This window comes from Harpia harpyja, chromosome 17, assembly GCF_026419915.1.
Source record: "Harpia harpyja isolate bHarHar1 chromosome 17, bHarHar1 primary haplotype, whole genome shotgun sequence".
Classification (NCBI taxonomy): domain Eukaryota; kingdom Metazoa; phylum Chordata; class Aves; order Accipitriformes; family Accipitridae; genus Harpia; species Harpia harpyja.
The window spans coordinates 26,950,666-26,963,511 of NC_068956.1; the positions used below are offsets into that span (position 1 = coordinate 26,950,666).

The 12,846-nt window shown below is 36.2% G+C and overlaps 1 protein-coding gene across 16 annotated transcripts in view; it reads right to left on the minus strand.

Annotated features, from left to right (window-relative positions):
* Nucleotides 1-12,846, minus strand: part of LOC128153216 (NEDD4-binding protein 2-like 2) — a 49,929-nt gene that overhangs the window by 13,353 nt on the left and 23,730 nt on the right. For 12 of the 16 annotated variants that reach the window (XR_008238892.1, XM_052812217.1, XM_052812218.1 and 9 more), the window contains one exon: nt 12,422-12,565. The exons of 1 other annotated variant lie outside the window; for it this stretch is intronic. Coding sequence is in view for 12 of the 15 variants with exons in the window: in XM_052812217.1 (XP_052668177.1) it covers nt 12,422-12,565 (144 nt within the window). In the remaining 3 variants the exon portion in view is untranslated. Of the gene's footprint in view, nt 1-9,543; nt 12,566-12,846 lie in introns of those variants that run through there. 3 more of the 16 variants (XM_052812229.1, XM_052812230.1, XR_008238893.1) reach the window with 3 other exon arrangements.

The window sequence follows — 12,846 nt, forward strand, 5'->3', positions numbered from 1 at the left end:
GCAGTTCAGGGAAATTAGTGTTCTAAAGGTCTGGATTTCCTAAAGAAAGGACTAAAGCAAAAGGGAAAGTAATGAACTACTAAACACAAAATAATAAGATTTATTATTCTTCACTTTTCCAGGCAACTTCTGTTTTCCAACTGATTCTAAGAAAATACTACCCGAAAGAAAGACTCTAATGCACCATGATGGCATAGCTAAAAATTTCCTCCTTAGGGTATACCCAGTATCGTGTTAAGGTTTTTGCATTTAATGAAGCAAATTGTCTACTAGTTTTCTTTCGTTTTACCTTAGTTCCTCCTCTTTTAGTCCACCTACGTGCTTTTGAGGGGTTTTCCTTATTGTAAAACCATATGGCACACAAACACTCAGAAAATTCAAGAACCAGCATGGAGATGGGCTTCACTGCTTTGCAGGGGCATTTGCTACCGAGTTGTTTTTAAACACATATAACACATGCAAAAGGGAAAAGAAAAAAGGTGCTATTTCAGTTGATATTTAAATTTTGCTATAGATTATGCATTTAAAAAAAACTGGTTAGTAATAAACAGACCTGAAAAAATGGGACAGTATTTCTGTTGCAATAGGAATTCCCTTTCTGTAACAACACTTTGAAATTTCTCAGCCTACCGTAGACAATATTAAAAGCTTTTTGCCATAACTCGTTACACGTGACTTCAAGGTTGTAACCTACTGCTCAAAAAAGCACTGTCCAGCTTGATGGAGAGTCAGTGCTCAGATGATGCTCTTTACTGGAGAAACAAATGCACTTTCATGACTGACAAGGCAGAACATGCAAAGTAAATAATATAGTTAGTCGCATTTTGCTGGAAAATGGCGAAACCAGAAAAGAGTTAAGTTATTTGCAGTTGTACGAACTTCAGCTCTAGCATACATCTAAGCTGATGTCTGCTTGATATCAAAAAATGCCTGCAGTCATTGCTGTCATGAAATATAGAGGAACCAATAAATTTGAAAAGCAATTCTATATGACATTTAGCAATGAGGTACATGCTCTTTCAGAAATGTGTTATCATTAATCTCCAAAGTCTTTGGCGTGGGTTTTCAACATTAAGATTATAGTAGAGCTGCTTACATATAATGGCATTTACTGGCATACACTTCACCTTCTCCACCTGGTAAGTCCAAGTGCATTGCTGAATTCCTTGTGACCTAATGTTACTTCAGCCAACAAACAGAAATTGAAGTTATAATTTTGGGATAACAAAAAAAGTCATGGTGCCAGCCTTTTTGTTACATATCTTGTCTTTAATAATTTAATGAGTGATAAAGATCCAGTTCCTCAAAACCAAATGGAATACTGGTATTTGGTGATCAAGCAACTGGAAAAAAAACATATGCAAAATAACTTGTCAGCATTACTGGGCTTCCTGAAAGGTGAAATTCCATTAGACAGCTGAGCACCCAACTTAGCCCTTTACGGTTGCTGAAGAAACAGTCATAGCAACCCTTTCCTTCTTTGTTCCAGATGTTGCCCTTGCACTTCTACTACCTGTCTTTTGCTGGCTCTACCACCCTCCTTGTGGGTGGATTTACCTGCCTAAGCCAGCATCAAAAGAAAGCAAGTACTTGCTTTCTGGTTAAGCTGATTTAACTTACTAAAGCAAGAAGTAAAATAAGTGTCTAGCTAAGACAAAGGTGGTGGTTGGTGAGAGCAAGGTGACTACTTTCAGCAGCAACACGTTAGGTTGCCTCACAGCCCATCTTAACGAAACTCACCATAAATGATTTATAAATGTTTACACATTAGTGTCGCAAATTAATGCTCCTCGCCCCAAATCAGTAAAGATCCTACTAACTGGATTCGATCTGAAGTAACTCAGTATTTATTACTCTTCTGTCTCTCAACAGCATTGCCAGCAGTGGTGAGATTTAAATACTCGCCTTGATAAATTACACTATTCTATCACAATGCTCAAAGAGCTACTCCGATCTTTATCATTTCTACAGGACTGATGTATATACAGTTCCATGCAATGTATGATCAGCCACCAGACTGCTGCCCTGTCATAGTCCAGACACAAGAGACATTGATCTGCAGAGAACAGCATACAATTGGTTTGATGAAAGCATGCCTTTAGGAGCTGTTCATTTAATCAAATTCATTGCAAAGTGCAACCACTTTACTTTTCAAGGTAAAAAAACAAACCACCAAATAAAAAAAAAACCCAACTAACCAACCAAAAACCCCAAGCTCCTGAGGTGCTAGTAACAGCAATTCAGTTTCAAGTGACAGTCCATTCACAAGAAGTCTCAGGTGGGGTGATCTGACTGATCTTTGCCCTGCCTGGTTCATGAAAGTCATAAATGCCTTCTGACTGAAAAAGCCAATCTCCTATTTCAGCTCCTTAGTCATAAAGTATGTTGATAACATTAAGGAAATCCATCCTGAATATACCAATTGATATATATGTACATACACACTGAATATACTTGTGCCCAGTATCAAACATCTACTTCCTGAACAAGTGAAACAACTCAAGAGCTGCTTTCAGCCTCATTTAGGCACCACAAATATCTCACCTGACACAATTCAATTTTCTAACCAGAAGGAGGGGAAAAAAAAAAAAAAAAAAATCAGCACTAGTGTTACTGATGGATGCTAGCAGACAGAGAAGAGACCATTTTTTGTTTGACTGGATTTCTCTGCACCATTAAGTATGGCTCAATGTTAAAAAGCAGGTTAAGAAAGAGAAAAAAAAGGACAAAGTGAAATGCTACAAGTGATCTGAATCCATCTTAAGGGGATGTACTTACAATACAGAGAACAAACTATAGCTTTATCATCAGCCTTCTCACCTATGAAGGCTCATAGAATCAATTTTCATTTAAGGTCTCTCTGTCAACCTTTAGTCTTTTGACGAGAACACAATGGACACAGATGCCAACGTTATACACTGGAAGTACAGTATGAATCATCTTGTCAAGTCTGATGACATCAGTTCTATTACTTGGATGATACCAGCTCAAGCATGAAGACAACCTGACTGAAATTAATCCAGGCTAGACAAGAAATAAGCTGTTTTGAGAAGCAGTTTGGAGAAATAGGAACTATAGTCAAATTTGCACTAGTTAGTAGTTTAGTGTAACCTGCTGGGCAGCAGTGCTCCTTAATTTTCTATTGATATAAAGACATTTCTATATGAGATTCTAAGGAACACTTTAAAAAATTTGTAACAGGATAGAAAAATCCCACCTTCCCAGACAATGATGACTCTCAGTTTTTCATTAACTTCTGGACAAACTATAGCACTACAGCGTATGTGGCTACAAAGCAATCAGTTCTCCCTAAACCCTAAGCACCCTCCTCTCAGCAACACCAGAGCACACTTCACACACCGTGTTTTACAAAGCTGGTGCTCCAGGTTGAAAACCATGAAGCACACTGGTGAAGACTCCGACTGACCAGAGAAACAACATTATCCACTGCAAACACAAAGCCCATTTGCCTAATGGCCAATTCACAGCTATTGAAAAAACCACGCAAACTAGTAATTACCTTAAAAATCTCAACCTTTTTCTTTCCAAATGAAAAACTGAGTTGCTGTTACAGATATAATGTATTGCATAATGTATATATCATCTAACCAGTTCAAATACAAGACAGTATTGAATCTGAGTGGACCCTTGATTTTAGGAGAAATAAGATCTGCGTTCAAAAATTAAATTTTGTGAGACACCTCACAATCAAGTTTTTCAGTTCCTCTCCCTTACAATCTACTGCTTTCCAGGCATGTGCTTATGCAATTCCACCTGGAGAAGCTCTACCCAGGAAAAGGCAGATTTACTGAGGCTCTCATGAGGTTGTGAAATAAATCATGTCCTAAAACGTGGTCAACAAATAAGACAGACTTTCCAGATCCTAATTCCTAAAAAATATCCTCATTGTATACTTCATCCACTATAGTATACTCTTTAAACAAATAAATCAATCACTATTTTAACTAGAAATAAAGATAACTACATATTGTGATATATCACCCTAGTACTTGAACACATAGATGACAGCCATCAAAACAGAATATAGAGATAAGCAAGTACAACGAAAAGGTTTTAAAAGTCAAAATTAGATCTACAGGGTGAAGTGTTGGCCTTTATGCCAAGGCACATTCACACACAAAACAAATGTAAAATGAAGTCTGAGATAAGACAAGAGCAAAATCAAGTTGAGGAAAAATATGGGTAGGAGCGTAAGGAAGCAAAAGAGGTACAACGAGAGCAGAATGGAATATTTAGAGGTATGCAATATGCTATTTTCTGTTAGGAACTTCAGTGAAAGATGACAGATTTTAGCTGTATTTAAAATAGCTTCAATCAACAAAATTGTAGCAAAGGCATGTAATTAAATATCCACCAAAGCACAGACCACAATTCTGGGAACAGAAGTATGAGTTCTGAAAACACAGGAAGATGCTGCAAACTTAAGGAGGCTAAGAAAAAAAAAAAGGAATGAAGAAAAAGATACTGCATGACAGAAAATATTACTTTCAGCAGAACAAGAAAAAAAAATGCAGAAGGACAGCCTAGGGGGATGGGGAATATATATACTCAGTTTTTAAATCAGCATCAGTTTGAACTGAGGCATTAAAAAATAGAGAGTAAGGTGTAGCTCTCCACACAAGTTTAAAGTTCAGGGAAGAAAAGGAAAGGGGGAGATGGATCCAGAGTTATGAAGACAACTGTAGTAACTGAACACACAGGACTCAGGCAGATCAGGCGGACGAGAAAGATGCAGTTCAACAATAAGAGAAAAGGGGGAAAAAAGTTACAAGAGGAAAACAGTAAAGAAAACAGTATCAGTAAATATTAAGCAGCCTCTAACCTAGGTTATAGCAATATTAAAATTCAAATACTTGTACCTACAGACAATGTTGCTATTCAGAACATCTGCTCCAGATATTGTGCTCATTCTATGCATCTCAAATGCTGTATGAAATATGGAGAGCTACACAGCATTCAATTATAATGTGCCTTCTCTGGAAGGTATTACACCTTTTTCAACAAATCTCAGTACTTTGTCATTCTGGCATCCAACTTTTACTTACTATTTCTGCATAGTACTTTTTGGCATTAACTCATTTCCCTTTTAAACATCTTTCACCAAAGGGACCAGAGATATGCAAAAGACATGATGAATTACCCCTTAAAGATGATTACTTTTTACAAAACAGCCCCGTATTATTCCTAGAGTGTTGAGGACAAATAGATGCAGAAAACTGTCTTTCAATTCTACAATGTAGCAAGTGTCTTTGGACAGAAAGTAAAAAACTACTTCAGATAAAGACTAATATATGCCAGTATTTTCTAAGACTGGAAAGACAATACAACTAACAAGAGACAAGCGGTCATGGACGCTGCCCGAGGGAGAAAAAAACTAAAGGTTTTGTCAGGAACTTGTGAGCGACTCTGCCAATACAGCTATGAAACAACCGGAATAAATGGTACAGCCAGTTTTGCTGCTACAGTTAAAGCCAGAAACTTAGTGCCCATCTGAAAGCAAGAAGAGAATCACGGACTGCTGTATTAATGCAAGCCTGCATCTGACACCCTGGCAGCAATTCTGTCAGTCATTTAAAAGTCTTCTCTGGTAGATAATAGCTAACTAAGTCTTTCAATATTCTGGACACTGCTCTCACTACGTCCATCAGAAGAGCCTAATTTAGGTCAGAAAAGGCCTCCGGAGATCATACAGTCCAACCTCTGCTCAAAGCAATACCAACTGAGATCTTGCTGCTCAGTGCCTTGCCCGGACAAGTTTTGCATACTCCAAGGATGGAGATTACACAACCCAGTATCTAAGTGGAATTTCCCACGTTGCAACCTCTACCCGTTGCTTCTCATGTCAGTGGAGCCTGGCTCCACCTTTATACTCTCCCATTAGGTAGGTGAAGGCAGCATGAAGCTGCCTTAGCCACAGCCTTCTCTTCTTAAGGCTGAACAATCCGTTTCTACCAGCTTCTCCTTGTGTACCGTCTGCTCCAGGCCCTGACCACCCTCTGCTCATCTCACTCCAGTATGTCACATCTTACTTGTACCAGTGAGCTCAAAGCCTGACATGCTCAACAAAGGCACCACAAACTAACCAGGGGAAAGATGAAACTGATTTAATCTCTTTACAGCTCAATTCCCTACTAAGCAGTGGAGTTAAACCATAGTTAGCTATCTTTACTCACAATAAAAATTCTCCTCAAGACCTAGGACCCAAAAGGACAGCATGATGGACATAATCTAAGTATTCATTATTAGAAACAAGAACTCAGCATAGACTGCTGGAACAAAACAGAAACAGAATGAAACACAAGGTTCTAACCATGCCTTCTACATACACATACACAGAATTCCATTTGTACTCCTATACATAATGCAATTTTGTGCACAGCCATAAGCACAGTCTTCTAACCGCAGTTTTCATACAGTGAAAATAGCTTTGAAATTTTATCAGGTATACTTCACTGAATATTTAGTGCATGTACCATATAGCTGCAAAGAGCTGCAAATGAAGCTCACGTATGTATACCTGTCTTGCTTCAGGTAAAAGATCTGATGCCTATACTTTTGTTGCCAAGATCCTTGTAAAGCAGTGTATTCATCTTACAAGCAAGACAGGAAAACTTTCAGGAAAAATACTAAATGGGGGAAAAGTAACATAGTCAATCCACTCTTAAGTCAGGTTCATGAGCCTTCAGAAACTCTTCGTGGTTAAGAGCAAGATGTGGGATAAGCTGTTCAGTAACTTCACAGAGACTATTATAACCTATAGTATAGGTTACCAAAATCTAATGGCTAATAAGTAAAGAAACAAAAATTATTACAAGTATCATGAATAAAATAACAGCCAAACAGCATTATAGGTCCATGACTAAAACTGATCTGTAACTGATACAATAAACCCCTTAGAAATAAGCAAACGATTATTCAGTCAGCTAAAGCAGCACTTCTTAGTCTGTTAGCAATTTAAGAATTCATGCCTTTTTAAATCAGTAGTTACACAACATGCAAGCACATGTTCCAAAAGTTTTGCTCAAAATATTTTTCCACTATGTTTCCATAAAATCCTAGAATACTTAGAGTTAGTATCCAAAAAATATTTTAAAAGGACAAGCAGGATGATCCACACAATTATAAAGCAGTTATTGTGATACCAGTTTGAGGGACCACAAAAGAACAGTTGAATTCGATTAACAGCTCAAAAAAGAAAATATTAACATCACTAAAAAGACTGTAAGTACAACTGAAAAAAAAAAATTACTAAATGGATATAGCATGTTCCGACTTCGCACAACACGGTATTGTTTTAACAGCACTATATATCAGTGAGGCACACATCAAATGGTCAAGGACTGCCTGTCTACCTGAGAAATGAAGTAGCAGCAGCATTATCAGCTAAAAGGAAACTGCAAAGACGCATTCCAGACACAATACTTCAATGCTTTTATTATCCTTGATCTAGAATAACATTGACAGTCTATCTCAAGCTAAAAACACCACTTGCTGCTTCTCCACTACTACAGAAATAAATTAGACAAATTTGAGATGATCTGACCTTGACAAACCCTGTTACTTACTACTTTATCTTCCAAATACTTAAAAGACCAGCTATGTTTTCACATATTTTTCTGTGAACTCAAAACAAGCTGATTTACAGCTAGTTTCAACCAATTAGCCTATAAAAAGAAAAAAAATCCACACCAAAATTAACTGACGTACAAGCAGATTTTCACCTAGGAAATGATTACTAAAGAGCTTTAATCTCTGCTCTTGCTTTTATTTCAAAAGGATGAGAACATAAAACATTGAAATGAGAAAGTGTCACTGCAGAAACACTGAAGTATTTCCACATCTGACCTATACAAAACATCTGATCACTCTTTTAAAGTGAGTACTTAATTTCAATTTTATGAACTGCATTTCAACACTATGTCTTCTTGTTGCTCTTTACTGGGAATTGTAATATATATCTCTGTTCTTTTGTATGGAAAACCCTCAATTCTCAACATATACCTAGTCACCTCACCTCCATGATGTGCGAGCACAGAGGGAAAACATTTCTTCCAGAAAACTCGATTGCTAGGAGGAAGCAGCAGTTAAAACTACAGGTATCACATATGAATGTGAAAATACAAAAGTAATTTTTTTTCTAATTCACTGAAAATTAACTCTACTGGTCAGCTCAAAGAAGAAAATACTGCCACAGTCTAAATTACGTCAGAGAAGACAGACACAAAACAATCAAATATAAATGTTATGGGTCCCCATCTCAGCTAGACAAAGCCTGGTTTTCAGTTATCTATTAGCAGAGAAACAAAGAAAAACTACCATTTCTGCAGGTTTCAAAAGATAGATGACAAAAGACAAAATCTTGGCTTTCTTGCTAAAGACACAAAGCTTAAAAAAATTATGCAGCATGGCAAACTAGATTAAAATGAACCTAAAGAGGATGTAACCACAAGAACAGAAGACGGAACTCCTCACAGGAGATCATTTAACATCATATGTTAAAAAATAAAAATAAATAAGTGTTACATTAGGTTGTCAGAGTTTAACCTCAGCCAGCAACTAAGTCCCACACAGCTGCTTGCTCACTCCCCCTACATCAGGATGGGGGAGAGAATCAGAAGGGTAAAAGTGAGAAAACTCGTGGGCTGAGATAAAGACAGTTTAATAGGTAAAGCAAAAGCCGCGCACGCAAGCAAAGCGAAACAAGGAATTCATTCACCACTCCCCATCGGCAGGCAGGTGTTCAGCCATCTCCAGGAGAGCAGGGCTCCGTCACGCCTAACTCTTACTGGGGAAGACAAAACTCCATCACTCCAAAAGTCCCTCCCTTCCTTCTTCTTCCCCCAGTTTCATTCATATGCTGAGCATGACGTCGTATGATCTGGAACATCCCTTTGGCCAGTTTGGGTCAGCTGTCCTGGCTGTGTCCCCTCCCAACTCCTTGTGCCCCCCCAGCCTGCTCCCTGGTGGGGTGGGGGAGAAGCAGAAGAGGCCTTGGCTCTGTGTAAGCACTGCTCAGCAATAACCAAAACATCCCTCTTATCAACACTGTTTTCAGCACAAATCCAAAACATAGCCCGGTACTAGCTCCTGTGAAGAAAATTAACTCTACCCCAGCCAAAACCAGCACTTAGGTCTTCTAGGGTTTGGTTTTGGGGTGGGTTTTTTGTTGTTGTTGTTGGTTTTGGTTTTTTATTTTGTTTCTGGTTTTTTTTCTTCTCCAAACAAAAGAAAAATAAGAACACCAAATCATCCATCAAAGACAAGGCTGATGAAAACTTTTGATAATTCAGGAAGTGAACTAATCAAACAAGAAAGAGCAGTTTAGATGAAGCAGTAAAACTAGAACTATTTTTTTTTTCCTATAGCAACGCATAATCCTATATAGCTGATGATAACTGGTCAGCTATATGAACCAAATTAAGGATGTTCTGCAAATTAATTCTCGTTTAAATTTCATGCTTAGAGGAACAGGTGTTAAAACTACAGCTGAGTATCTTAACTATTCTGTTTAAATTTACTTACCAAACATCCCACTAGTTTGAAGTATGCAGCAGATACTTGGAATTTGCATTCGTAACGTTAAGGTTCTAAGCATTAGTTATACTAAAAAAAAAAAAAAATCTGACACTTATTTCATGAAATATGATGAACTAGCAATTTACTAAAAATCTAAACCAGGAAACCTTCATTCTAGGTACATTATCATCATCAACAGGCTTATTGCATGAAAACTATGCCACATAGTAAAAATTTTCAGATCCCCAGTCCAACTGAACAGCAAGTTCTTACATTTCTTGTACATACTTTTTGACAGAGTAAGTTATTTTCCTCATTTGTGAGGGAGCAGGAGAAATTCAATACCTGCAACATGTATTTCACATCATCTTTTTATTATTTTAACATATAAATATTGTGTAAAAGCAACTTCTGATATATAGGTATAACCATGACTGTCATATCCTCATGAAATATTAATACACCATGAAACAAAAATGTTTAGACAGACAGTAATTCCACTGTGTTTTCACCTACCATGTCACTGTACTTACCTTGGGATACAGCTTTACAGATCAAGCAGTTTACAAGAAATGTTTGATACAGTGCCAAGTTGCAAAGCATTCCTTTCTTGTTATGTGTCCTTTGCAAACTGCAAGTCTATTACCAATCAACATGCTTTGCATATCAAAAATACTCACCCCTAGCAATAATTTATTAAAAAGATAACACGCAAAAATGCTGCACCATTTTAAAATAGTATGAATTTACATCTATTTAAATACAAATTTCAGTTAGAGAACTTAAATATCAACTATATCTTGCTAAAATAAATAAATAAATCCATTTCCTTTAAAAACTGAAGGCAGAAGGTACCAAAAGATATCATAACATCAATTTTCAACAATCAGCTCTTTTTTGTCATACCTTAGCACACTGTGTGAATATTACATAAAGCTTCAGTAAATGTTATCACTTCATTATGGCTTAAAGTAATATAGAATAAATAAAATGAGTCTGTCCTCCCACTTGAAATATGCTTTCATGTTTAAATATAAAAACTTTGGGAAAATTAAAGTATTACTGACCATTTACAATGATTTCCATGATTCTTTTGAGACATGGAAAAACATAACCATGAAAACTAAAATACAGTAACATAACTGGTATGAATAACAGACAACGAGGGAAGACAATTAATATAGTTGGAGAGCTTTTTTTTTAAATATACACATAATTCAATATATTAACAGTCTATGTGCTACTGAAGCATTTTAGATTATTTTTCAAATAATTAAAACAATTACTAAAATGTGAAACTGTACACTTCAACTTTTATAGTTAAAAGAATCTCTTATGAAAATGTTATTGCAGGTATACATTAAATTGTACAAATTTAGATTTCCACAGTAGGTGTAGAAAACCACAGAAAGATACTCCATTATATACCTGGATTTTCAACTTTCATGGTATTCAGACTTCAAAGATGAAGTAATTTTTAGGGCCTATTCAAAAATTATCTATAAAAAGCATTATGCTGGCTTTGGAATTTTCAAAATTCTAATGGCTATTACACCAAATTAGTAATAGAAAACCATGAAAATTCTTTTAGCTACGTACTCACGTTCTTGACAAAACCTCCTATTCAAGATTTACTCATTCAGTGTGTAAGGAAATAAAATGTAGGTAGACCTGAAGATAGGTTATTTCAGCTAGCAGGTTAATAATAATAATGCTCATCTGTATAAAATCCTACACGCTTGAAAATAATAAAAACTGTTGAACTACTAAAACAACACTGAAGACAAACATTTTATTAATACAGCAAGCTGTTAGAAAGCAAGCAAAGTGAAAACTTACAAATCCATCATTTTTTAAGAGAAAAAGGGCAGTATACTAGTCAATCTCCATGCTGGCTCATTCTTTGTTATGTGCTAAACAGATTACATTGGCTGTGCCAAAATTAGGAATCCAACATGGTTTTACAGAATTATATCCACTATTTATACTGAACTGATGCATCACAACTGTGGACTGGGACTTGACAGCCTCATGCTTTAATACTTCATTTTTATCATAAATGAAAGAAATTGACTTAGAAAGACATAGCTGTGAAATTTTGATTTTTAGTGATAAAATCTAGGTGGTTTTAGTCAGCACAAAAAAGTTGGTGGTGCGTAGCCACCATCATAGTTTACATACTACCACTGAGAACAAACAAATAAAAAAATAACTCAGGTTGCACAGTTTAAGGCTGGTGAATACTGTATTGGCAGAATGTTGCTTCAGCTGCCAGATGAGCTTCTGAGACAAAAAAACCCAAACACCACAACTGAAACCAGAAAATATATGCCAAAATTTTGCCACATGCCAAATAGAACAAAAGGACAATCCGGGACATAATTGTTTTCAAAAAAATCTCCTAAAAGATAAGACAACTAAATGACAATCGTGAAAATTCGTTATTACATAAATAGCCTCTTCTGGGGCTTTAATTCTCTTAAAAGAGACATCTAATATGACCTCCTCTTTAAAAAAAACTGCTCAACAGTTACTTGATATATGACAACATCATTGTCCTACGTTTATAAAGGAAGACTCTGCTATATGTCATACTATATTAAATCTTTTACTAAAATCAAAGTTATTACAACTGTAATAAATATAGTTTTAAAAAACATTTAATGTACAATTTTATTTACATGCAAGTCTGTTAAAGGAACAACCTCCAGAAGAAAATGGTCTTCAAATAGGCCTATTTAAAACACAGAAGATCACTACTGTATTGGAGGTGATGATGTGTTTTAGAAGGGCAAGTAACCAGATTTTTATTAACTGACTGCAACTGTGTTATCGGCTACTGGAAATACTGCAAGAATTCCATGAGTCTGTATTGCCTCCCCACCTATGTCTTCGCTGCAGAGGTGGCCTTTGAGTGTTTTTGTGGGGAGGTACCACTGAATTCATGACAATAGGTATGGATATTTGATATTCATATCGTTCCAACATCTGAGCAATCTTCTCACGAGTGACCCCATGTTTATTCCTCCTACAAAAATAAAAATTTAAATAAATTGTCTGGTATGTTTATATGTTTACAGTCTTTAAGAAAAAGAAAAAACCTCTAACTTCACAATTTTAGTTCTTGCTTTTCATATTTGAAATTTCACTTTTATTACACTGTATCCTCATTCCATCAGTATTCAACTTGCGTTAAGGTTTATTTTAACAATTCACCACTGCATATATTAAGTAACAGAAAACAATACAGTCATTCTTCTTCATACAGAAACGTGATGTTATTCACCAGGACTATGTACCTAAATAACC